Below are 27,785 nucleotides of genomic sequence, written 5' to 3' on the forward strand. Positions count from 1 at the left end.
GAAATTTCATATCGCGCTAAAATTCAAGATTTATTTGATCAATTTAGAATAAGTGCAGTTTAAATATTCCGTAGTCTGTTTTTTTCTTTTTTCTTCAAACAGAAGAATTTGTATCAATTATATTAGATAACTGCAAGCAAATAAAATAAATTTCGCTGCTTTTTACGTTCTAAAAATTCAAGGCAAAAAACCTAAAAATCGAAAAATCTAATGTTTTTTGCGATGCGATTGATGGATATCTAGTATGTTTATCTACTAGAGAGAATGCTTTAAAAAAACTACTTGAACAAAGTTACGATATAAAATCGTGAAGAATGGATTAAAAAGAGAAAGGAGGATGAAAGATATTATCATCCTTGATTCATGTTCCCGTGGAAAATATTGAAGTTCTATTTCAAAGTATGAAATTTATAAATAACACACTTATTATTAAATGATTGACACTGCCATTGGCTCTGTACTGTAATCAAATTCTTTTTTTTTTTTTCGCTAATTAAGCGGTACAATAAGCGACTAAAAAGGGAAACAACGATAGGGGAGAAATGTAGTAACTGTCATGCGAGATCGTTCGACTGTTACATCGAAGAAAGGAACGACACAAACGTTTGCGATAACGAAGCAGGGATACTCGCGCTATCATAGTTCCCGATTAAATTTTCTAAATTTATCGACATTCATGAAACGTTTCTCCTCGAGCGTGTACATTTAAATGAGTGTGCTCGTCCAACGTTAAGCACCAGGGCGTAAGACGCCGGTTGCGAAAACTATTATCAAATTTTTTTTCATCGACATTACAGCAAAGTTACGAAATAAATACTCCGTGTGAAATGAACAAAGTAAACATCGCGCCAAATAAACCAAAACATTTGTTCATTCAGCCGGAATTATCGACGACTGATGTGCAAGACTTGTGTCGGGTCAAAATCAAAGTGCAAGGAATAGGATAATGTCCCTAAAGGGTACAAGCATCTTATTTAGAAAAGTTTGTTTTATGAAAAATTATTCAAACATCGTTGTAAGTCTGGAAAATTTCTATAACAATTTATACGAGTTATGGTTCTTTCCAATTATATATTCCGGTAATTCTAGCGTTAACGAAAGTTTGCAATTAATCTGATTAGGTCCGATGCATTTGCGAAAAATTGAAATACACAGAAATGTATATGTTTATGTGTATGTATACTCGTTAGTATATTTAAGTTTTATAAAGACATACATCAATGTAGCCTAAACATCTGCAGTCTAGTTATAATAACGTATAACTTGCGGTGATCTTTATGCTTGACGTCATTAATATAATTACTTACCAATTGACAAATGCGATTATGTTGCTCGATTATTGCAACAGAATGATGTAATTCGCAATTTATTACTAATACATATCATTAGATTTTCTATGTGTCTTTCATTAAAAAAAAAAAAAAAAAAATACGTATATAATCGTGACTTATAATGTACCTTGAATATAAAAATATATAAATATTAAATCAATTATTGCTCGACTTTATTTCTTTAACAAACGTTCGTCCACACTACGAAGAGAGTATAACAAATAATTATAATAATTAATATATTATCACTATAATCTCATTAATTATCCATACTGATACAATAATATCTTTCGAACACCATACTAATACAAGAAATTAAATGAAGCCATGCTTTTAATAAAATAGTACATTTATTGAACAAAATTAAACAATTTTTATTTATCGTATCACGTACGTATTAATTATTTAAATCCAAGTGTATTAAATTTCTTATCATCTAGAAGCATTTTTCTAAATAAAGATACCCGTCGTAGCCATTATATATAATACAATTCAGAAATAGAAAGACTCGAAGTCATTATGCAGTGTAATTATAAAATTTCATCATGTTAAGCATTATAATTATAGGATTTCATCATGTTAAGTCTGTACATAACTGGAGCAAAAAATAAATGTTTTTTTTTCTCGGTCTTCTCCTCTCGTTTCAACATTTATATAATCCAACCAACACACATACTTACATATGTATATCTAAACAATAATCGGTACAGTTTCTTTTCTTTTCTTTCCTTTTTTCTTTTTTTCTTTTTGAGAAAAGAATTGCAAAAAGCGACAAACAGGACGAAGTCGAAGCGGACGGAGCAGGAATTGCGAAATAATTGTGAAGAGTCTGCGATGGCTACTTACAAGGGGGGAGGGCAACTCTCGAAACTATCCACGTTCGAGCAGCTGTCGTATTAATTAAACAAATGAACGTGGCTGCCGGGCTTATCGAACATCAAAGACGAGAAATCGCGAGTAGGATGAATGGTAGCCCGCTGCTAAGCCGGCTACAGTTGTAATCCAGTGCAACGGCGAGCGGTATCGCGCGGAGAGACATGCCACCCGTCAAAACTCTCGTCCTTTTGGCGGTCGTTCTGTTAGGTAAAGGAAGTCGCGTGAATCTTTTCCGTTAACGTTCCTCCATCGACCTTGCCAAATTAAATCGAATCTTCTTTTTATCGAATTATACGTTGAAATCTGTTACGAATCTAGCCTCACGAGCCTTGTGATAAAAGATCCCTGATAGAGGCCCCAATGTTCCACGTGTGCACGTCTGGTAAACGAATCTGGACTTCAATTCCGGTGTAATTTTTGACGTACAAACTGTTTCCATGCATTTCTGCTACACGTGTTCACGCGTGTTTAAACGTACACCATCGCTCAAAAGTGTTGGCGTTTCAAAACTGGAAACATTGAACGATCCAAAGTGTTATATGTATTGACTAATGTATGATGCGTGTAATGAAATACTGTATTATAAAATACAATGCAACTTAGTTTGCAGTAAATTTTTAATTGATTGTTAAAAGTCAAAAATATTCGAAGGCTTTTGAGCGACAGTATATTATATCCTCTCGAAATCTGCAACTTGATTAACGTAACATTTCTCATGAGCGTCAGAAACAACGCATGTTACACGTATTTGTGTCAATATAATGGAGAAGATACACGTCTCTGTTTTTTTCATATCGCGATCTTCAAATGTTGAAATTACTAAAAGTCAATCGTTTGTAATATTTGGTGGTTTCCTGAATAAAAGGCGAAAACTAAAAACTAAAAGCTAAACACTAAACACGAAGACTGAAAACTACACAAAAGCATATGTATAATATATGTATGTGTGTAATACTAAAAAACATGAACATTTATATCAAGTTAGTTACCGATCTTTAATTTCCCAATGCATTATATTTTAATTTATGATTATATTTTACTATATTATGATAAATATACAGCGCAGATAAATATATGATATATTATGATAAATATACTAAATTACTATATTATATTTTACCTGATACATTATATATTTTAATAATTCAGACACGATCCTTTTATTTCGTAACGAATTCTGTTTTCTTGTGGTTTTAGCGTACGCATATTCCCAAAACACATTGCTGAATGACATGGAAAAGATCAAGTTTGTGCTCAGGATCATCCATGAACCTGCCACGTTCAATTTGTACACCAGGTATTGTACACTGTATACAGCGTTTTATTTTGATTGTTTAGTTACAACTGATATTAGGGAAGTCGGGGTCTTGTACTAGAACACACAGCGACAGTTTGTGATCGACATTATTTATATATACATTATTTATACAAAAAGTGAAACTTTGTAAGACATTCTCTAAAAGTTTATTCTATTTTTAAACATTTTCAAATACCAAATACTAAATACTTCACTTTTGAAATTAGATGTGATCAGTTCTTCTTCGTTCATTTCTCCTTCGCCTTCAATAATACAAATCATAGCATTTATACATTAAGACCAAGCATACTTAATAGGTCCAAATATATAGAAGTCCAACTATAGTAAATTTCGTGTCATTTGTGTATGTATGAGATAGTGACAGAACTTGATAAGGAAAATGAGAGACAATACGTATGAAATGTTAATGAAATTAATAAATATATATTTCTATTAAATAAATCTCTAGAAAATAAGGGTAATTATTGTAACTCGGTTTACGTAAGACAAGGTTAACTGAGTCAGAATGGCACTTGAGTTCGGCTAATTGTAAGTAACTTGCTTGTATAATAATTCACTATTAAAGATTCCTACTAATTTATTTTATATCGTTATTAAAGCTACGAATAAATATTGATAGCTCAACAGTCGCGTCTCTTTACGAGGACGCAACTTCCATTCGTGTTTCAAAAATTTTCAAAAAAAAAAAAAAAGAAAAAAAGAAGAAGAAAGGAGACGAGGGAAGAAAATTCGCGTTTCTCCTTGGCAACGCGCTCGCGGCTCGCGTTGCGAATTTTTTGCCCGTGCCAGAGGCAAGTTTTATCGTTCGCCGGTTCGTAAACGATGCATCAATTTTTTTCAACGATACGTACAATCAGCAAGCTGGCAAATTCTATTCTCAGCGCTGACGCTCGGCTATCATCGACGCGTGAATATCGCGGACGCGCCTCCTTTTCTCATTCTTTTTTCGCGTTGCTTCTGCCGACTTAATCTCGGCTCGATTTTCAAATCGGCCTCGAAAAGAATTCAGCCGCCACGCTCGCAAGGATTCGTCGCTCCGATCCTTGGAGATCGTTTCATGAAAATCACTCGAATTATCGGCACCAGTAAAGCATGTAACACTAGTGGACTTGGGACGAATGTCAGGAAACTATTTGAAACGTTCGAATTGACGAACGTTTGATTTTGGAAACGTTCTCTATTTATAGAGATGAAATTTGTCTGTAACCCCTAATATAATTTAAATACAATTCGATGTTAAAATATAACGCTGTGTGTTTCATTTACAAAGGGAAAATCCGTTCGGGGAAGAGCAGTTGTTTCTGAACAACACCGAGGTCCTTTACGCGTCCCATTTCAACGAAAGTCGTCCGACCAAGTTCATTGTTCATGGATTTAGTGACACTGGGAACGAAGTCTGGGTACGAGGCTTGATAGATGGTACGTAAACGACAACATTTCTCAACAATTGATCTCTTCTCTTACCTTGCAATTAAAAAAAAAAAAAAAAAAAAGAAAGAATTCTAATGGTAACAAATTTTAAGTTGCTCCAGTCTATTTATAGTACTTCAGCATTACGTCATCTATGTTGGATTACTAGATTACTAGATGCAGCAGTGAATTGCTGACGTTCGCTTAGCTAGCAGCTATGGAAATCGTTAGGCAAGGGATTAAAGGGAAACGAAGCAAATTAAAAATAGAGAAAAAGAGAACGAGAGAGAGAAAGAGAGGAGAAACGATTTCTAAAGAATTTCTAGAAATATCGATGGCGCCGAGTCAGTGAAATTTAATTACAATCAGGGTCAACCCGTTTCGGTAAACACGGAATCGACGACGCCAGGTTCAAGGGTCAGCGTGATAACGAGTTAATTGATCACTTAACAAGTTTTTGCTCTCTCGCGCCAAGATCCTGACGTAATTTTGAGAAATTTCGATTTCAGATGTTTCTCAAGACTTCAGCCACTGCCGCTACGTTTTTATCTTCCGGCGAATCGGTTGCACGACATACATATAAAATTATCTTGCAATCGCTCCAAGGAATAGAAGGATCGCATAAAAAACATATTTAATAATTAGCTGTTTGACTCTTTAACAATCGTGCGAGTTACGTATACACACGTGCAATTTTTGTTTAATTAAAAAAAAAAAATGATATAAAGAAAATACTTCCTCCAATATCCTTTCATTCGCGAGCTTAAAAAGGATTCAAGACCTTTTGAGATAGATTTCACACCTCTCAGCGAACGCTATTTATCCGCAAAGTCTGAGATCCTTTTTCTTGTGACATTAAATTCGCTTCGAACTCGGTCCAGTGACTCTCTTTTCCAACGATTTTTAATATATCATTGACTAATCGAATGAATTCACACACGATTACCCATTGAATGATTGCAGCGTATCTACTTCACGAAGATGTGAACGTGATAGTGGTCGGATGGGGAGTTTTGGCGGCTGACCTTTACCCAGTAGCGGCGAACAACACGAAGAAGGTGGGCAAATTTCTCGGAGACTTTCTGGAATTTCTGAATCGCGAGTCGAATCTCGAGTACAAGGACGTTCACATCAGCGGTCACAGCTTGGGTTCACACGTGGCTGGGTTCGCTGGTGCCTACCTGGATGGACGTATTGGCAGAATAACAGGTGTGTTTCGATTGAATACATATCTATCACTAGTTTAGAAAGTTTGTTAATGTTTCACATTCTCAATTTACAACTAAGGGAATGGGAATAAATATTAGGTACACCCGCAAGTCGTTTTTTGATACTGTACGAAATTTTTTTTTTTATTAAAAGTTAATACAGTTTTAATCTAACAATATAATGTCCATCGTTACTGACAAACTTTTTATTCCCTTTCTGCAAAATGAGGGTGATTTTGAAGTAAAATATTAATTAAATGTTTGTTAAATTCGAAAAAAAAAAAAAACGACACGGGTGTACTTAACAATTTTGAAGAGGACATTTCGTAGTATCTTTTTATCTGTTTTCAATACCACCGATTGTAGATCGCAGATTCGTTATCTTACAATTTCTTAACAATCGTACGCGGTATAATTCAAAGGCCTAGATCCAGCCAGTTTGAAACGACCTCCAGCCTCGTCGAGCCAGAATTCAGATTGTTAAAAAATTGCAAGATAACAAATCTGTGATTTTGAAGTAAAATATTAATTAAATGTTTGTTAAATTCGAAGAAAAAACGACACGGGTGTACTTAACAATTTTGAAGAGGACATTTCGTAGTATTTTTTTATCTATTTTCAATACCACCAGTTGTAGATCGCAGATTCGTTATCTTACAATTTCTTAACAATCGTACGCGGTATAATTCAAAGGCCTAGATCCAGCCAGTCCACTGTTTGAAACGATCTCCGACCTCGTCGAGTCAGAATTCAGATTGTTAAAAAATTGCAAGATAACAAATCTGTGATTTTGAAGTAAAATATTAATTAAATGTTTGTTAAATTCGAAAAAAAAACGACACGGGTGTACTTAACAGTTTTGAAGAGAACATTTCATAGTATTTTTTTATCTATTTTCAATACCACCAGTTGTAGATCGCAGATTCGTTATCTTACAATTTCTTAACAATCGTACGCGGTATAATTCAAAGGCCTAGATCCAGCCAGTCCACTGTTCGAGACGATCTCCGGCCCCGTCGAGCCAGAATTCAGATTAGATCCAACCGACGCTCAATTCGTGGACGTGATTCACACGAGCGGGGCTGCATTTGGATTTTTGGCCCCGCTTGGCCACGCCGACTTTTATCCCAACAATGGAAAGTTCCCGCAACCAGGATGCTCCTTCCTGCCGACCTCAAGTAAACGAATCTCGTTCATTTCTTTCAAATCTTTCACGAAAAGCACCTCACGAGAGAGACGAATTTTAATTAGAATTTCACGTCAATCAGCTTACTGCAGCCATTCGCGAGCCCATCAGTTCATGACGGAGAGTATAGGTAGCACGGCTGGTTTCAAAGCTAGAACCTGCGAGAATTGGGAGAATTACAAAGAGGGACGTTGCGATTACAATCCGGTTGTACTGATGGGAGAGTACGCGTCCACGTCGTAAGATTATCTTTTTTCTTCTTTCTCGATTTTGTTGCATGTATTGGATTGGTATAATTTCGCTTTATTCGTTTCAGACTGAGAGGAAAGTTTTACTTGACAACGAACGACGCGCCTCCATTCGCAGTAGAGTGAAGCGAGAATGGACGGTTTTGGAAACGTGACGATCGTGTATTCGCGGCATCAAAATGATCTGTACTAGTCATTTACAACTTACATTATTTATGCAGTGTGCGACAGTTTCATCCGAATTCTATATTGTTTCTATATGTTTTTTTCTCTCTCTTTTTTTTTTTCTTTTAATATTAATCGGACGAACGAAATCAAAGTCGAACTGCTATCGTTTCACGTCGTACAAGAAAAGTACAAATTATATTAATTAAAATGGCAATGTACGTTGACGACACGTCTTTCTCGTTCGCGTACTTTCGCGGGACGAGACGGTAATAAATATTGTATTGGTTACTATGAAATTTGTCATTCCTCGTCTCGGGCATTTACATTTATCCATCCAGAAACGATGAATAGATCATAAGCGTGGAACATTTACGAAGAAATACGAAACGACCGTTGCGTCGATAATTCAAAGTGCTTGCGATTAATAAATATAGAAGCATAATATATTAATACGATAGTGGAATGTTCATGAAAAATATCGGCGCGAGACCGATGCAGTTGTTGCGCTGAGAGTCTGTTTGCTCGAAAGATAATTCGGCACGATGAATCAAGCATGTATCTTGTTGCTTTTAATGGTGCAATTAATTGCTACCTTGTGCGTTAATGAAAACAGCATTATCCGTGATTACTTCGCGTTCAGGAAAGTGAGAAGGATCGTTGGATTCTCCTGCGACAACGCGGAGAGTGCGTAGCGAAATGTTTCCTACAAAAGGTTTCCTTTCAATTAAGCGTATCGAGATGTCTTACTTGTTTCATTTCGCAAAAAGCAGATAACTTTAAACTCGCGAGAACGTTCAGCGATGTGTACACCACGTATATCTCAATGTTGAATTCTACGCCTGAGTCGCAATTAGACGCGAGGAAGGTCCTAAGAGCAGAGTACAATTGGTTGGGCGTTTTTCTGGATTCACGATGCGATCGTAGAGAATACACTAGAATCCTCGTGGACGTAAGTAATTTGCTTGAGTTTTTTTTTTTTTTTTACAAATAGTTGGAACTATCCGATGATAATAATTGCTATTCGATCAGAGTTCAAAAATTTCATTGCGTTAGATTGTTTACGAGGAATTGCTAGAATCTTATTTTCTTCAATTTTCGATCACAACCTCACGTCGGTGACAAAAATCTGGATGATACTGACTTATTACACTTGTACGAATGTTACACTTGTCACTTGTATAGGCAACTAGATATTCCATGTACGATGAGATGCACAAATGGTTAATTTTGGGCTCGAACTTGAGTCACGTGACAGAAATAATAAACGACAGCGCGTTCACCGTCTCTACCGATGTCATAATCGCTGTGTCATCAGCGAACGATTATATTCTGTACGATGTCTACAATCCTTGTAAAGCTCGGGGAGGATCGATGAACATAACACGCTACGGAACGTGGAGCAGTAAAACTGGATTGAACGTTAGCATGAGTCAATCGAAATTCGAGAGAAGAGCAAATTTGCACGGGATGAAACTGAAAGTCGGGGTGGTCGTAAGTTGTCCAAGTTGTCTGCTAACGTTACTATTGACAAAATTAGAATTCCAGTTCAGACGTCGAGTACACGACGCGAAACTTGCAGATCAATTTCAAGCCAGAAAACATGTCGCTTCACGAGATAATGTCGCAATACAGCATGAAGTCAAAGTACGGCCGATCGAAATTTTTATACGTGTTGTTGCAACATTTGTCCGACATCTTCAATTTCACGTAAAATCCATAATAAACTCAATAATACTACAAGTAGCGCAATTATCGTTTAATCGTGGCGAGCATGTGTTAATTTTCTTTTTTTTTTTTTTAATTCATTTGTTGGCCTCTATCTTTGCAGCATAGACGTTGTACAAATAAATGGGCAAAGAAGATTCGATAATTCTGGCCCTGTTTTCACGGCTTTTAAAAGGAGGCTCGTAGACCTTTCGGCAAGCCCAGTCGCGATGAAAGTCGACAGATTGAACAACGGAGACATAATTGGCCCGGTCTGGCCAATACGGTATACTTCTACTTCTACTTTCTTTGTACCTTCTGCCTACGTCTTATGTATCTCACGTTCATTCGTATATATTCTCAGAAATAGCACGTGAGCTATTATGTACCGATCGAAGAAGATTTGAATGATCTGAAAAAAGTTTAAATTATTCGTATCTCATTGTCGCAGGTCGTGTTTTATGTTTCGCACGATTTCGTCGACGAAAATCAAGCCAGGCCAATTTCTGAAACCCCTGTCCGTGAAAGTGTGGTACGTGATACTGGCTATGATAGGAACCGTGACGACCGTTTTAATCATTTTTCTAAGATTAGAAGGCGTTCGTGCTCCCATGGAGATCTATGGCCTCTCCGTCTTGCTCACGATAGGAGCTTTGTCTCAACAAGGTATAAAATATATCAATCGAGAAACGTTTCTGTTTTTTTTTTTTTTTTTCTTTTTCGAACGTGAAACTCTCTTCGTTCGTTTAGGCTCTGCGTTCGTTCCAACTCGTTGCGCAAGTCGCATAGCGTTCCTCCAAGCTTTGCTCTTTAGCCTGTTAATTCTGAATTATTATTCGGCGAGCGTCGTGTCAAATCGTTTGAGAAACAAGGGCGAGAAGATGAACGATTCTCTGATTAGTTTGGCAAAGAGCAATATGAAATTCGCGGCGGAATATACACCTTATATTCGCTCCTTTCTTCAGGTAATGACTTTCACGAAAAGATGTATTAAATGAGAAAAGAAACAAAAAATATTTATAAATAAATGAAGTTTTTTTCTTCAACGTCTTCAAATTTTTGTGTTTATATACATGTAGGTACCGGACAAGGAAGTGAGATATTTTTACAACAATTGTTGGACGAAAATACCGGAGTCGGATAGATATTTGCCACTAGAAGAAGGACTTAATCGCGTGGCGGAGGGTCGTTTGGCTTATCACACGATGATCGATTCAGCTTATCCGTACATCGAGCATTCGTTCAATCGTCGAAGTATTTGCGAGCTCACGGAGGTTCATCTGTTCCGTGCTATCCTCGCGTTTTATGCCAGGCATCGCAGCCCTTTTACCGAACTGATGAAAGTGGGGTACGAAAGTCAACATACATGTAAATTATTACGCCTATATAGCACGTAGTGTGCATTTAGACGCGAGCACAAAAACCGTCGATCGAAATTAATTGAAATGCTGCGAACTCGAGAATATTTTGAGGATATACGTTCTCCCTTTTTCGTTTAGTTTGACCAAAATTCAAAACGTTGGCATTCAGAAACGCGAGTTGAACCGATGGGCGGCTAGGAAACCATTCTGCCCTAACAACCTACTTATCGCCGAACCTCTATCGATTCACGAAGCTGCGCCGATTTTCATGTTCCTGTGCATCTCCGTAGCTCTATCGATCCTCATTTGCATCGTCGAGAACATCATCTCCTTCATTTTCCCAATACGGTAAACTAGCAATTTCTGTCCAATTAGAAAAATCAGGAAAAATTATTTTTCCTGCGCAAAAAAAGAAAAAAAGATCACAGTTTTACAATGAATAATATCAATCTTATCTTTCCTTAGCATTCCACGTTTCACGAAGATAAAGAGGCGACTGATCGATAGGAATTCGAAGTTGCCATCGTTGCGAGACGTGAATCTACGGAGTTTGAGAAATTTCAACTTCTTCAATGAATGGGGCAATTTTCAAATACCATAAAGATTCTTTTCTAGCTAGATTCTAGAGTGATATCAATTGAATATCAAACACGATGTTTTGTCGCACTTAATTTCATTAGGCTGGTGCATATGAAATTTCGCTTCCTCGATTCTACTAAAGCTTTGATCACGTGTGTAGCTTCTTTGAAACACCGTTTATTCACCGATTGATGATCGAGTCAATGAATAGTCGAGAACAGTTCGAATTCTCTATAGAAACATACGCATCAACCTAATGTGGCCGTTGTTTCGCACGCAGAGTCATTAAGTACATGTATCTTTGGACACCGTGTGATCATTCAGAAATATATAAATATGGAATTTCGAAATTTCGCATATGAAATTTCGCTTCCTCGATTCTACTAAAGCTTTGATCACGTGTGTAGCTTCTTTGAAACACCGTTTATTCACCGATTGATGATCGAGTCAATGAATAGTCGAGAACAGTTCGAATTCTCTATAGAAACATACGCATCAACCTAATGTGGCCGTTGTTTCGCACGCAGAGTCATTAAGTACATGTATCTTTGGACACCGTGTGATCATTCAGAAATATATAAATATGGAATTTCGAAATTTCGCATATGAAATTTCGCTTCCTCGATTCTACTAAAGCTTTGACCACGTGTGTAGCTTCTTTGAAACACCGTTTATTCACCGATTGATGATCGAGTCAATGAATAGTCGAGAACAGTTCGAATTCTCTATAGAAACATACGCATCAACCTAATGTGGCCGTTGTTTCGCACGCAGAGTCATTAAGTACATGTATCTTTGGCCACCGTGTGATCATTCAGAAATATATAAATATGGCCACATCTGCGAGCGAATTAATTACCGATATTGATTACTGATTTTCGCGGGCAAAGCCGGCAGCATGTTTGATTATCTTCAATCGTGTAATTAATTTTTAAACCCGCCGGGTTGTTCCATGTTCCCTTCCGAACCGCGATACGCCTTTAATATCTAGCTTACCGAGGAATATTCATATTTTAGGCAGCCTTTGACGGAAAATTAATAAAACACGCCGCGGCACGCAGATGAATAATAATAAACGCAAATAATAACGCGATCGATCCGCGAGCGGGAAATTCGGTCGATCGCGAGACTTAGCTTGTTCCCCTCCCCTATTGAACCTGTCGCGTTGTAAACGAGACGGTCGAATGAATGATTGATTAATCAAGCTCTGCCGATCCCTTTTCGTGACTCGAGCAATTTGCCAAATTGCTCGAGATCGTTTGACAAGCCTGTCTTTTATAACGGAATTCTAAACGACACGTTCTGCATTATTATTATTATTATTATTGTCATCATACGTCATAGAGACGTAATAATATAAAATAATGTAACAGAGAGGCAGGCAATGCCGAGCCGTTCGATTCGATCGCCATTGATGTTCGAGCAGAATTTCTGTTTTAAAACAGAGAATAACATAATGCACGCGGTCTTGTTAATATTATTGCAATTCATTTTAATTTCGAACGGGCAGGATCACGCGTTCGTTCGAGATTATTTCGTGTATAAGAACGTACGAAACGTTGTGGGATTTTCTTGTGGCGATACTATAGGTAAGCAACTCTTTTCGTTTATTATGGAATTATGTAATGTAAATTATTCACAAGAAATTCCATGCTTGGACGAATAATTGTCGTCGTGTGAAACTAGTGTTCATGCGATTTTATATGTAACCGCGTGACACCCAGGTGACTTCAATCTTGTGAAAACATTAAGCACCATCGGCATATTTACGATAATGAGGGAGCCCAGCGTGAAAATCGACTTCCGTAGGTTTATGAGAAGCGAAACTTGGACAGTAGGTGTCGTAATTGATTTACGTTGTCACAATGAAACTGCTGTGCGAATTTTTGCAGAAGTGAGAGGAACTTCTATCTTTGATTCTATCTATTCGCGACATTTCGTCGTTTCGCAATGAATATTGATCTTTTTCCTTTTTTTCTTTCTTTAATTCAGAGCTCAAAGTATCGAATGTACGATTACTCGTACAATTGGTTGGTGCTGGGTTCGAGTTACGACCAGAGTGTTCCCTTTTTGAACGACACCGCTTATAATATAATAACAGACGTTGCTCTTGCTATATCGAACAGAGACGGCTATGATCTGTACGATGTTTTTAATCACTGTAAATATCGTGGTGGGCCACTAAACGTTACTGAGCTAGGCACTTGGTATCCTGAATCTGGATTGAAGATTTCCCTAACGCAACCGTTAATCAACAGAAGGGCTAACATGCATGGAATGAGATTAAAGATATCTGGCGTGGTGAGTTCGCTAACATTGATTGAGTGTCAGTGTTAAATTCGATAATTGCTCGAAAAATGACTCGAATCGTATTCTGCTCAGATTCAATATAGGCCAAAGGATATGCGTCTCGAGGATTACATGCAAGACATAAATACGAGATCCTTAGATAGTATGCATAAATTTGTACACGCAATGATCTTGCACATAGGAGATCTTTTTAATTTCAGGTATTACGATGGATAATAAACTGTTTTGTTTCGTCATGTCAATTGTCTTCCCCATTTTAGCGTTCATGCCTCGGAAATAATTTACTGGGACAGACACAGTGTACACGGTTTGATTTTCGAATTCTTACGTTCGAATTACATCGATTTCGCTAGTAATCCAAGGATCATGGTGTCCGAAAGGTTGGATTATGCAACTCTCATCGGCGCGGCATGGCCAATTAGGTGAGGAAGATTAATTAGAAATTACGAAAATCTTTTAAATTAGATTACCCACGGAATGTTATTTTATAACAAAGAAAAAAAAAAGAAAAAAAAATTTGATACCTCTGATCAGACCCTGTTTCATGCTGCTATCAACTTCAACGAACAAGATCAAATTAGAAATCTTCCTAAAACCCTTTACACGGCAAACATGGTATGTATTTGCTGCTTTCGGATTGTTTTCCATATTCGTTATGAAAATAATAATGAATCGCGAGGATATCGGCAAGAGGGAAAAATATTCGGGAGCAGTGGTGTTGTCGGTAGGAATTTTGTCTCAGCAAGGTACGTACAAACCATTGAATATCAAAAATATTGTAATTCTTTTTAAAATCATCAAGATTATTTAAAATTTCAATAGGTGCGAATTTTTTGCCAAAACGACTACCAAGCCGTATAGCGTTGTTCCAAATAACAATACACAGCTGGATAATGTACAATTATTATTCTGCCAGTATTGTCTCGGCTCGATTGAGCGAACCCCTAGATATGATGGAAGATTCCGTAACTGTCCTTGCTGATAGTAATATAAGGATCGCTGCGGAAGCTGTACCGTATCTAAACTATTTTTTATATGTAGGTTCGATCACCACATCTAGATAAAAGAAAAAAAAAAATATTGTCAAAAGTCGAAACCTCGAGTTAGAGATTTTTCTTTTTAAAATTTTACGAAGTTGAACATTTCTCAAAGAAAAAGGAAATTTAAAAACGAATGAAAAAAATATTTAAGGCGAATGAAATCAATGTTACAAATATTACAATATTAACGGCATTATTGATAGAGATTGAACTGGGAGTCGGATTACTTTCGCAAGAAACGCTGGGATCCTCTGCCAGAATCGAAGAGATATCTCTCAATAGAAGAGGGCATCAAACAAGTTGGTCAAGGAATTTTAGCGTATCATACGGATCCCAATACAGCCTATCCCTATGTCGAGAGGATGTTTGACTCAAATAAAATCTGCGTACTGACGGAGATTCATTTGTTCAAACAATCAGTGATGGGAATGTACGCCAGTCATAATGGACAGTTTATTGAAATAGCAAAAATAGGGTGAGCTCACTCTCCACTTAATAATCTTCACATCGAACCATCGTTGATTTTAACGTATGCTTTTGTACCATAATTTTGCATAAACGACTAACTTACGTATTTTGAAGATTGACAAAGATGTTTAATACGGGTCTTCGTAATCGGCAAATCAAACGTTGGTCGTCGAGGAAGCCACAGTGTCAACTCGATACCTTGTCCACGAGAAGCATCACGATCTATGAAACTGCCCCAGCTCTAATTTTATTAGCATTCGGAATACTTGTAGCTGGAATCATTTGCATAGTGGAAAATATTATTTACCGTCGTTCGATGGAGTAAGTTATTTCATTTGGTATATAATTGTAAATATAGAGATAAAAATTTACATGTATTTGATAGAAGAAAAGAGGAAAGTCGAAGAAAGAAGAGCGGAACAAAAGGAAGCTTCAGTAGTGGCAACAGCAAAGATAATTTATTAGATATAAATCCGTAATATTCGTATAGGCTTTCAATTTAATAAGGAAACAAAATTTCAGTTAGTAATTTAGTTCGATTAATTTATAAAATTAATGATGAAACGAAATAAAAGGAGTTAGTTATATCAATGTATATGTTCAGCACTTTTTCTGAAACATAGTGATCATCAGATATTATTAGGCTACTATGCTACGTAACAGTTCAGAATCAAGCTATTTTTTAAACAGCCATCAATGTCAAACATGACATGTTTTCTCATGAAAAATAAAAGAAGGGACAACTGCTGGGACAACTGTAACACGAATGCTCTAGTTGTTCGATTTGCAACCGAGAGTAAAGGATAACAATAGCAGTGAGATGCACTTTCAAAATTTCTTTTACTTGCAGTTAATCGTTGCGTTATATGCAGATAAAACAAATATGATTCGTGATTATTTCGTTTTTAAAGATGTTACTAGAGTGGCTGGATTTTCTTGTGGAGAGATCGAAAGTGGGTAGCCTTCATTCTGTGAAGCAAATTTCTTGATTATTAAGAATAAAATAATGTTTATATTATGTTCGAGTATTACCACATTTCTTAAAAATATTTTTGGTTTAAGAAAATTTTTCTTCGGTAACAATTTTTCGTTCGATCTTTAAAGTTAGAATATTTACACGCAGATGATTACCAAGTTGTTAAACTTCTCAATGATGTCGGTATTATGGTGTCTATAAATCACTTTACATCGACAATCGATGTATTCCGATTTTTGCGTACCACTTACTGGAATTTAGGCATATTTTTAGATCTGCGGTGTTCAGTTGCAGACGAAAACATAATGAAAATTTTCTACGAGGTAATAATCGTATTATCAAGATCATGTTTCTGCAGATCGTTTACATACTAGGTGATATTCTACTAATTTGATTTAGACCTCGACCCATTACATGTACGACCATTTGCATCAATGGTTAATTCTGGGAAATAATATGAGCCACACTGTCCAACTATTAAATGACAGCGTGTTTAGCATTATTACGGATATCACGATTGCTATACCAAATAACAATGATTATTTTCTATATGATGTATATAATCATTGCAAATCTTGCGGTGGTTTGATAAATATTACGGAACTTGGTACCTGGACTGGACAAAATGGATTACAGATTACTTTACAAACAGATAAATTTCCCAGAAGATGGGATTATCATAAAATGAGGATCAAAATTGCTGGTCTCGTAAGCATGTCTAAAAAAATTCTAGGAATATTGTTAATACAAGCTTCACATGAAGAAATTTGCTGTTTAAATATCCTATTTAATTTCATTCACTTTTTTGATATTTTTATACATAGACAACAGGTAGACACAAGGATCAAAGTTTGATAGAATATTTGCGAGAACAGAGTATCACGTACACGGACAATTGGTCTAAATTTGGATTTGCTATTATGGAACACGTTAAAGATCTATTCAATTTCACGTAATTTTTCATTTTTGTATTATATAATATTATGATTACTTGTTCATATATCACGTAACTTATTTCTAGTTTTGAAGTAATAGAGTTGGATCATTGGGAAAAGAATGATAGCGTTGGACCGTTGATTTCTGGCCTTCATCAAGGTAAATATCACCTGGGATATTTTCCGTCAATTATAACTATTGAAAGACTCAATCGTGCGGACGTAATTTTGCAAGTTTGGCCCATAAGGTATTGTAAAAGTTAACTATATTTTTATATATATATCTATTTTATAAATAACATATATAATAAGCATTTTTAACAAATAATATGCAGTGTGTAAAAGCACAAAACAATTGTTTAAATATTTTTTACAGAACCTGCTTTATGTTTCTTACTAAACCTTCGTTAAAAGTGGATATGAACATAATCTTTAGACCATTCTCGAGAAATGTTTGGTACGTGATATTTTTATTAATAATCATCATCATTTTCGTTTTGTGGATGATTTTAAAACTTGAAACACATGTTGCTGATTATGGGATCACAGTCCTCATTACTGTCGCTGCACTATGTCAACAAGGTTTATTAAGCAAAAATTTATTACAATAATATAAGTGTTTATTTGTTAAAAAAAACTCAATTCATATTCTAATATTGCAGGATTACCATTTATCAGTACTCAATTTTCAAGCCGCGTTGTTTTTCTTCATACTTTAATCTTTGGTTTGCTCGTTTATAATTATTATTCAGCAGCAATAGTATCTAGTCGGTTGAATGTACCCTTAGATAAAATGAACGATTCATTGTATTCATTAGTGAAAAGTAAAATGAAACTTGCAGCGTACAAAGATATATATTTCAATTATTTATTACGAGTAAGATTTAATTTTGCATCCACTTGAAAACAAATTTTTCTTTAAAATTTCATTTCTGTTCACGTGGATATTAACTTTTTACGGCTGGAGAACATGTTTTTAGTACCCTGCGGACGATGTTCAATATTTTGCAAAATACTGGAATACCATACCAGAAGATAAAAGATTTCTTTCTCTAGAGGACGGCGTAAAAGGAATCTCAAATCTCAGATTTGCTTATCATGCAGAGCCCACTAATGTTTATCCACTTATAGATCGTAGTTTTGACAAAGAAATGATCTGTCAGCTTACCGAAGTTCATTTGTTTCGCCCTAATTCGATAGGTTTGTGGTCAGCTCAACGTAGTCCTTTCCAAGAAATAACAAAAATAGGGTAAGAAAATTTCATAAGAATAAGTCCATAAAAATGGTGTGTATTGGTTTATTTTTCTAATTGAATTAGTAATTATATTATTATAGCCTTATTCGAATATATACTTCGGGAATTCGAAAGCGAGAAGTGTTACGTTGGAGTTACAGAAAACCTTATTGTAACAAAGATAAACATTACGTATCAAGTGTAACAATTCATGAAATGATACCAATTATACTTGTTTTATGTTTTGGCATTGTTTTATCAGCTGTTATTTGTTTTATGGAAAATGTAGTTTTTCATATAAGGCACAAAAAGCAGGAACAAACAAAAGAATCTGAAAATCGATTAAAAAAATGTAATCAGAAAAATATTGTACCACAAATCAAAACTATGGTGAAGACAAAAAAACTTCTAACTACCAAAAGAAATATAATTTTTAAAAAATAAAAAAATTTTGTTTTAAATAAATGAATTATGTTATTTTTTTACGTCAAAAAAGAAACGTATAATAAAAATTGTTAAAATTTTATAACTTTATGCTCGATGTATAAATTAATTTTATTAAATAAACTATAGATTACATTATTTAAATGTGAAAAATACTATGTGGTATTATTCCAAAGTGCATATGTTCAATTGTAAAATGTACAATTATTTTTTATTATATAAAACCTTTATAGGTTTTAATAACGTGAAATGTATACATATTGTTTAATAATCTGTTTATTTCTTTTTTTTCGATTTTTTGTCAGTCGGAGCTGGAGTTGTTCCAGTGAGATCTGCTAATTGTTTTTTTAGTTTCAATAATTTTTCTACTTCAGGTTGCCATACTGATTTTTCTTCTTTAGCTTTCAATTGACGTACAAGATTGCCCTAAAATCAAAATAACAATTGTACAAAAATAATTAGGAAATCGGGCACTCAAAGTAATTATCAATATACTATTTTATTATACCTGTTTAGTGATAGCCGCTTCCAAACTTGCTACGTCCATTGAAATATCTCCATTTTGCTCAGGTACAAAATTCTCAGGATTTTTACTTTTTAATTCGGAAGATTTATTTTTTTCACTTATAAGGTCAGAAAGTTTATTTTTTAAATCTACGAAAATCTGAACTTGCTTAGATGGCCATCCGCTTTTATCGTGCTTGGCCTTTAGTTCTTTAACTTTAGTATCCTGAAAATAAAGAAATATATAATACATCCTAAATTTTGCATCATTAATTAAAAAATTTACCAACCAGTTCTGCGATTGCATTATCTAAAGACTTGACATCACCATGTTCGTCGTTATTTGTAGTATCTTGTTTACCAGCATATTTCTTTCTTAATGTTTCTACATCTTTCTCCTCTATCTTTTTAAATAGAGGAGATGGTTTGCCAATTTTGTGTCCTGTGGGAAGTATGCTTGTAATCTCATCAGGGATATAGCCATAATTGTTAGTTTGCAATCCTAATTGTGATCTTAATTCGCGAGCTGTACATGGCATGAATGGAGCCAATAAAGATGATAAAAGGCATGCCAAGTTACAACAAATACCGATGATCGTTCCAGCTCTTCTTCTACAAACAATAAAAAAGATACAAAATTACATTACGTTTAAATCAAAAACAATGATGCCACTTAGTTCTATTAAGCAAATGTTCACAAGTACTGTAACAGACCTGTACAATATAATTTAATATATGAAAGTTGATTAACAGTCACAATCAGTTTACAGGACTTATTTTATAGCATAAAATTAAGTCATGTAACAGCAACATAAATCCTCATTGAACAAGGGTACCTAGGAAATAAAGATATTCTAATCTCTAATATAATAAATTATTTTACAAAATATGGATTCCCATTCGTGAAACGAAAACAACAAAATAAAATAGGGAGAGCATGCAATAAAACAGAATATTTAATCTTAGAAAGAGAAAATATGTTCATGAAAACATGTAAAGGCCTACAGTACGAACTTACGAACTTCATAATCTTATTATGTAATTAAAACTGACATAGCACTTACTTATCGCTGTCAATTCCCTTGATTTTCACCCATGGCTCTTGGAATTGCATATATTGATTTCCATGTTTCGAAATCGCTAAAACATGCTTCAAACCATCGCGTAATTTAGCTTGCTCTAAAGCATGAATATAAGATGATAATTCACGTTGAGCCAATGCTAGTAATACTAAATCATCTTCTTGAAGTTCTATTGCTGGTATTTTAGACTCAAAATATTTTTCCACAAATACTAAAGCCCTATTTATTGAAAACACTATTAAAAACAAAAACTAGAATTCATATTCAGTCATAAAGAAATACTTACCTATTAACAAAATTTCCAAAATTATTTAATAATTCACTATTGTTTTTAGTTGCTAAATCTACCCAGTTAAAATTTGAATCTTGCGTTTCGGGTCTGACGTATGCGAGATAAAATCGCCAAACATCAGCCGGTATACCTGTATCTCTAGCATCAGTACCAAACACTCCAATACCTCTCGATTTAGAAAACTTTGTATCTTCATAATTGAGATATTCTAAAACCAGATTGAATCATTAATAATTTATTGTTTAAATAAAATAATTTGAAAATATCTATCAATATAGTTATTTTGTCTCTAATGTATTAAATTTATACCTGTTGCCATCAAATGCTTTAATAATGTATAACCTTCATTAGCTGCTAACAAATAAGCAGGGAACATGATTGCATGAAATGGAACGTTGTCCTTTGCCATAAATTGATATAGATCAATTTGTATATCTTTAGGCTTCCACCACTGTTGGTATTCCTTTGTATATTTTTTTGTAATACTGATATAACCAAAAGGAGCGTCGAACCAAACATAAAATACTTTATTTTCAAAACCTTTTATTGGAACGGGTATTCCCCATTTTAAGTCTCTCGTTATACATCGCGGTTTAAGTCCATCACGTAGCCACGGTTTTGCAACCACTCTTGCAACACTTGACCATCCTTTTTCTACTTTCGAAGACCATTCTTTTAACTTGTTTTCTAACTGCAAAATAATATTCTCTATTAAAATATGACATGCTTATAATAAATAAAATCACAGATATCGCAAAGAAAATTCTTACCTTAGGTAAATCCAAGAAAAACTGTTGTGACTTTTTAACAATAGGCCTATTACCACATACTTTACATCGCGGTGATATTAGATCCGTTGCATTCACTAAATGACCACATCCATCACATTGATCTCCACGTGCATCTTCATATTTGCACCTTGGACAAGTTCCTTCTACAAATCTATCTGCCAAAAACCTATCACAAGATTCGCATAGAAGCTGATCTACACTTTCACTTAATATGTATCCTTCTGATTTAATTTTCAAGAAAAATGACTGCACAATTCTGAAAAATTAAATATTATATTAGTATACTTTAAAATAATCTTGTAGTTACTAGATTTATCTTACTCTGTTTGTTCTGGTGTAGTTGTACGACCAAAATAGTCGAATCCTATATTAAACCATCGATAGACATCATTATGTATATCAAAAAATTTATTGCAAATATTCTGAGGTGTTGTTTTTTCTTCCAAAGCTTTAGCTTCTGTAGCAGTACCATATTCATCAGTACCACTAAAAATTTGTTTCATTTTTATTATGAATTTTACACTTAAAAGCCATTATTATTATTATTATTACATTATATAAGAAAAATACGTACCTAATAAAAAGAGTATTATAATTTCTTTGTCTACAATATCTGTGAACAAGAAATTTATTTAAAAATATAAATATTTGTGTAATATTATTACAAAATTTAAATATTATGAGACAAACCTGGCAAAAATATCGGCAGAAAGAACACAACCAATAATGTTTCCTAAATGAGGAACATTGTTAACATAAGGTAATGCTGATGTTATTAAAATATTTTTTTCACCTTTTTTTGGCAACCTAAAAATATGTAGATTTATGTTGATTATGTATTTATTATTTCTTTTAAGATAAAATCATTTATGTACACTTAAGCTTACACAGGATAAGGAAAATTTTTTACATCAGGATATGACTTAGAAGACCAATTGTTTGAAATATTCCGTATTTCTTGTTGACTAACAGCTTCTATTTCTTTCTCTTTTGTTGGACTAAGCTGAAATTAAAATAAAATATAGGAAAATGTAATAATATATATTAATAATTATTAAAGCAAGTTTACATCAACTGGTTTAGGAGGTTTAGAATTTAAAGTAGCATTAACAGGAAACCAAGATGCAGCTTGTATACTTAAAATTGCTTTTAAGCCTCTTTCAAAACTATATTCTTTGATAGAATCCTAAAACAATTAAATATATAAGTATCATTAACTGTAACATTAATATTAATAAAAAATATAACATTAATAATAAGAACCTGAATAACTGTAAGCAATTCTATATTGGATAACCAATTTTTAATCGATAAATATTCTTTATTTAATTCATTCCCAATTTCTGTGACCATTATAGTAGACCATAGAGTTACCCAAATACATATATCTGCCAATGATAAGTCATTATTACCCTAAAATGAGTTTAATAAAATTTTAACTTTATTATTACAATAATCTTAACTTTATTATTACAATAATTTTAATTCATTATTATTACAATAATAATGAATTAAGATTACAATAAATTACCTTAATTAAGTACTGCTTGTCTTTTAATGCATTATTAAGTTCTTTTAATAACGACCATAAACATGATTTTTGGGAAGTCTTGTAAATTCCTGTACTACCATAAAGTGCTATAGCTGGCTATAAAAATATAATAATTATGATTAAATATTTTATTAAAGTACATTATGAACATCTAAATCAATTTATTGTTTTACCTGTAACTGAGATATTTCCCATTCCAACCATTTATTATTAACAACTTTAAATTCTTCAGATAAAGGTATTATGAGCTGCATTGCTGCATTGGTACTAAATAATATTAATCCAGATGGAAATTCAATGGAAGGTAAACGGCCCAAAAAGCTTGCTGTAGAGTTTTTAAAATAGAGTAACTCATTTTATGCCAATTACAATAATGTTGCATAATTAAAGATTCACAATATAAAAAATTAATCTATCGTGTATGATTATTGAATAAATGATTATTAAATAAAAACATATTTTTCTACTTCAATAAGAACATGTTGTTTCAATTAAAAATTATAGTATTTTATTGTTTCAATTTCAAGGCTAACATGATAAAATATAAATTATATGATAAATATATATATATATATATATATATATTAAACATTACTAATTTAAAGCTACAGATAACTTATAAACGTCAAAGGATTTAAAAATTATGAAAATGATCTTCAGGTGAAACAAACATATGATATTTCATCATGTAATCAGAAATTGAATTATTTAAAGCGGAAACATTAAATTTCTCACCTTTTGGTTGTACCGTTTTTACGGTAACAGCTTGCTGAGCAAATTTAGCTGCAATTATTAGTTTTAAGGTATTCGGATTGTTCTCGTTCGTTGAAATATTCATTTTTACTAATAAGTTAATAAATATTCACAATAAATAGATGAAAATATTTTCAGCACACAACCGACACATGTGAGCGACAAGTAAATGCAGTCTGGAAGCGGATGCCACGAACAGTTTCACAGCACATTGCCAATCTAACCTGAATCTGCTAACCTCAAAACTTTAAAAGCACTTTTTCATTCATATTGTTCACTTAATAGTACCCATTACAATGATTTTGGTTATGAAAACTGAAATCATGCAACGAGTAACTATTTATTTATTTAATGTATAAAATTGAACAGGCACTAGATGACAGTTGGTAATACCGAGTTATTGCATTTATAAACATTTTAATTGTAACATTTAATAACACTATATATTTATTATCAATTAATAATTTATTATCAATGAAATCTATAAATGTAAACACTCTAATTTATTTTTTATCTCTAAATGTTTTCCTTTTATACAATATTTAAATATTTTTGTGCGTACAAATTTACTGGATACTAGTGTCCTCTGGTATGAACTTTATACATTATTAAAGGAAATTTGATTTTGTAATATTGTAGCTAATTTTAACATTTCAATTTTATAATAATTCTAATTGATTATTGATAGTTGATGGTAAATAGTATGTAATATAGAATATAAATTTAATTTATATGACAATTTAGTATAGAATTTTACTGTTTTTAAATAGATTACATGAAATAAATTTAGGGGAATACCTATATATGTATTTATATGCATTTCATTAGGGGAATACCCACATGTCCATTCTCGAAAGAGTTATCAATTCAATAGCGTAAAATTATTTCAACTTCAAAAGAAAATGATTGTTTTATTAATTTGGATCTTTATAAGTCGTATATTGTTATCAAATTGTGCAGAAAACATTGTATTGATCATTGCTGATGATTTGGATATATTTCTTAATGGCATGGTAAATATGAAAAAGAAATACGAAATGAAGAAACGTGTGAACTAATTAGATTGTTATTTTTAGACGCCAATGCAAAATACATTGGATTTAATTGGAAGTAAAGGTGCAGCATTTTCAAATTGTGTAAGCTAGAGATTTAATTCCATAATAAATAATTATTAATTGTAACTACGTTTAATCAAAAATATTTCTTTCAATAATTAGTTCGTTGCTTCGCCTATCTGTTGCCCAAATAGAGCATCACTTTTAACTGGAACATATCAACATAATCATTTAGTAGTTAATAATTCAATTAGTGGAGGCTGTAATAGTATTGAATGGCAAAAGATACAAGAACCAAAAACATTTGCAGCATATTTGAAAAAAGAAATGTTTTATACAACTTTTTATGCTGGAAAATATTTAAATCAGGTGCATACATACAAAATATAAATTACAATCAATTTCACATAAAGTAAAGAAATAAAATTTAATTTAAAAAATTGTATGGAGTATGGAGATAAAATAGTAGGTGGATCTGCTCATGTACCAGTAGGATGGGATTGGTGGGCTGGTCTTATTGGGAATTCAAAATATTATAATTATTCCTTGTCAATAAATGGAACTGAAAAAATGTTTGGTAATAAACCAAATGATTATCTTACTGATGTAATCGTAAGTATGAAAAGTGTGTACATATATGTATATATATGCAGTGAATTTAAAATTATATTTCAGAGTGATTTGGCAGTAGACTTTATTAAGTCACGTAATCCAAATAGTCAACCATTTCTTATGGTTTTAGCACCACCTGCACCTCATGCACCTTTTACACCAGCAATAAGGCACATTGATAAATATAAGGATGTAAAAGCTAAAAGAACACCTAATTTCAACACACAGACTCAAATGGTATAGGATTTGAGATAAATTTTGATGTTATTACATTATTAAACTGTTATTAAACTGTATTACTAATAGGATAAGCATTGGTTAGTGCAAAGAGGTCCATCTCCACTTCCTGATAATTTATTGCCTAAGTTAGATGAAATCTATAGAAAAAGATGGGAAACATTGTTAGCTGTTGATGAGCTTGTAGGAAATGTATATCAAGCTTTAAAAATGGAAAATCTTTTAGATAAGACTTATATTGTATTTACTTCTGATAATGGATATCATATTGGTATTTTATGTTTAAATAAATTTTAATATAAATCAGATAAGAATTTATACATGGATTGTACATATTATTTTAGGTCAATTCAGTATGCCAATAGATAAACGTCAACCATATGAAACAGATATTAGAGTTCCATTATTAATACGAGGTCCTGGAATTCAACCATCAAAGATTGTTGCACCTATTAGCAGTGTTGACTTATTTTCAACAATTTTAGGAATAGCTGGTATACAACGTCCATCAGATGGAACATCATTTTTAAAAAAAGTATTACCAAAAGGTAGAACTCTGTTAATAGAGTATAGAGGCGAAAGATCTAGAGGTATTCCATCCTCAGGTTGTCCAAGTGATTATGATTCAAATCTTGCAGTATGTACATATACGTAAGAACAATTGTATATGAGGAATGAATTTAATATAAATTTTATTTTTGTGGAATTTATAATTTTTACAGTTATGTTCTAAAGATATGGCATGCAAATGTCAAGATGTTGCAAATAATACTTTTAGTTGCATACGACATATATCTCCAAAATTTAACAATATTTTCTGTATTTTCGAAGACAATAAGGTACTGTTACAATAATAAGACAGAAAATATTATGTATTATTCGTGGCATATCATATACATTATTATTTTTTTGTAGCATTATATTGAAGCATACAATATAACAACAGATAAATATCAAATGGAAAATATTGGATATACTATGAAGCATCGTCGTAGATACAGATTAAGGAAAAATCTTAAAAAAATGAGTATTTGTAAAAATGAAGAATGTGTTGTTACAAATATGGAACATATGTATGTTTAAATATTAACATATTGCGGATAGTGACTACATATATTTTAAATTTACGAATAATATGAATGAAATGTAAGTAAATCAAATATGTAACATAAAATAAAACAATATATTATTAATATTTATATTTGGTGTAATTCTTGATGTAAAATATTGATTAAATTCAATATTCAATCATTGACATATTTATTTTATGTTTACTATGTTTATAAACGTATAAAGATAGGAACCGTTAAAAGTTAGAAATGCCGACAGCCGTTTTATTTCGAATTACTGCATTTATGGAAATCATGAGCGAAGAATACGCCGTGAATCTGGATATAAGAATAACTCGCCTTGCTTCCCGGGTACCTCGAGCAAACTGTTTTCTTAGCAAATATTTTTATTAAAGCCCCGCGGTTCGAATATCTGAATAGCAATCGCGCTATTCGGGGGCAGAGAAAAAGAAAACCGAATAAAGACAGAACGCAGAAATATGCTTTTGCCATATCCATAAATTTAATCTATTAAAACGTTTTGAATCGTTTAAGGATTTATGAAACTAAATTTATGAAATATTATGATACTAAAATTATTCAAGATCAACGTAAAAAAGTATTCTATAATTTTTTATATTTTATATTCTGTAATCTTCTTTCTTTTCAATGAATCGCACAAATATTAGTTAACAAATTTTTAAATTTACACAGATTCCATTCTTCTGATCCTAAACATCGGGGGTAACTATAAAGCAAAGTGGCCCGATTTGCTGCTTTTCAATGCCAAGCACCGTAAGAGACATCCTTTCATGTTGCATAAAAGAACTTCGAAATGTTTGTACACACGTTAACCGTTCTATAGACTATTTAAACGTTTGTGCAGATGGTATTTGAAGGTAATATAATGTACATAAAATTACACGGAAATTGCTATAAAATTATTAACTCGTTTTTTCCAATTAATAATATGAATAAGTTTTCATAGATATCACAACAATTTCTAAAAATATCTGCAAAATGAAATGAACTTTCGAATTAAATACAATATAATTCCAAGAA

The 27,785-nt window shown here is 33.1% G+C and overlaps 5 protein-coding genes across 6 annotated transcripts; 4 read left to right on the top strand and 1 right to left on the bottom strand.

The window, feature by feature from the left end:
• The first annotated feature begins 2,238 nt into the window (after positions 1-2,238).
• Positions 2,239-8,041, top strand: LOC122536699 (pancreatic triacylglycerol lipase-like). The gene is made up of 7 exons (XM_043669272.1): positions 2,239-2,414; positions 3,405-3,504; positions 4,796-4,944; positions 5,899-6,144; positions 7,115-7,321; positions 7,412-7,568; positions 7,646-8,041. The coding sequence occupies exons 1-7, from the start codon at positions 2,369-2,371 to the stop codon at positions 7,701-7,703; spliced, it is 963 nt and encodes a 320-aa protein (XP_043525207.1). The 5' UTR covers positions 2,239-2,368; the 3' UTR covers positions 7,704-8,041.
• Positions 8,042-8,177: 136 nt separating this feature from the next.
• Positions 8,178-15,704, top strand: LOC122536703. Its single transcript, XM_043669276.1, has 18 exons — positions 8,178-8,694; positions 8,928-9,236; positions 9,325-9,452; positions 9,574-9,735; positions 9,901-10,414; positions 10,529-10,797; positions 10,949-11,158; positions 11,276-11,410; positions 12,752-12,978; positions 13,114-13,283; positions 13,382-13,690; positions 13,772-13,899; positions 13,960-14,121; positions 14,234-14,445; positions 14,522-14,736; positions 14,943-15,214; positions 15,322-15,528; positions 15,593-15,704. Exons 1-18 carry the CDS (start codon positions 8,569-8,571, stop codon positions 15,684-15,686), a joined length of 3,849 nt encoding a protein of 1,282 aa, XP_043525211.1. The 5' UTR covers positions 8,178-8,568; the 3' UTR covers positions 15,687-15,704.
• A 29-nt stretch (positions 15,705-15,733) lies between these two features.
• On the top strand, positions 15,734-18,769 carry LOC122536725 (the record flags this gene model as incomplete). Its single annotated transcript, XM_043669327.1, has 9 exons — positions 15,734-16,160; positions 16,331-16,506; positions 16,583-16,891; positions 17,008-17,135; positions 17,205-17,366; positions 17,495-17,700; positions 17,781-17,995; positions 18,099-18,367; positions 18,454-18,769. Coding segments are annotated over exons 1-9 (1,914 nt in total), but the record flags the coding sequence as incomplete, so codon positions are not given.
• A 234-nt stretch (positions 18,770-19,003) lies between these two features.
• On the bottom strand, positions 19,004-23,877 carry LOC122536697 (methionine--tRNA ligase, cytoplasmic). 2 transcript variants are annotated; one of them, XM_043669270.1, is made up of 16 exons: positions 23,753-23,877; positions 23,191-23,342; positions 22,997-23,113; positions 22,729-22,878; positions 22,535-22,651; positions 22,353-22,468; positions 22,156-22,272; positions 22,040-22,078; positions 21,787-21,951; positions 21,445-21,721; positions 20,984-21,365; positions 20,669-20,882; positions 20,365-20,601; positions 19,591-19,912; positions 19,305-19,526; positions 19,004-19,222 (listed from the first exon to the last, which is right to left on the bottom strand). In XM_043669270.1, the coding sequence occupies exons 1-16, from the start codon at positions 23,853-23,855 to the stop codon at positions 19,073-19,075; spliced, it is 2,880 nt and encodes a 959-aa protein (XP_043525205.1). In that variant the 5' UTR covers positions 23,856-23,877; the 3' UTR covers positions 19,004-19,072. The 2 variants fall into 2 exon arrangements, 1 of the variants encoding a protein (XP_043525205.1); XR_006308459.1 differs by lacking the exons at positions 19,004-19,222; positions 19,305-19,526 and adding an exon at positions 20,015-20,136 and having other exon boundaries at positions 19,773-19,912.
• A 208-nt stretch (positions 23,878-24,085) lies between these two features.
• LOC122536698 (N-acetylglucosamine-6-sulfatase-like) lies at positions 24,086-27,645 on the top strand. Its single transcript, XM_043669271.1, has 12 exons — positions 24,086-24,156; positions 24,599-24,783; positions 24,847-24,906; positions 24,988-25,194; positions 25,276-25,437; positions 25,501-25,674; positions 25,744-25,945; positions 26,019-26,311; positions 26,397-26,513; positions 26,590-26,820; positions 26,971-27,342; positions 27,438-27,645. Exons 1-10 carry the CDS (start codon positions 24,147-24,149, stop codon positions 26,755-26,757), a joined length of 1,578 nt encoding a protein of 525 aa, XP_043525206.1. The 5' UTR covers positions 24,086-24,146; the 3' UTR covers positions 26,758-26,820; positions 26,971-27,342; positions 27,438-27,645.
• Positions 27,646-27,785: the final 140 nt, after the last annotated feature.

Source organism: Frieseomelitta varia, unplaced genomic scaffold, assembly GCF_011392965.1.
Source record: "Frieseomelitta varia isolate USP_RPSP 00005682 unplaced genomic scaffold, Fvar_1.2 scaffold_867, whole genome shotgun sequence".
Taxonomy (NCBI): domain Eukaryota; kingdom Metazoa; phylum Arthropoda; class Insecta; order Hymenoptera; family Apidae; genus Frieseomelitta; species Frieseomelitta varia.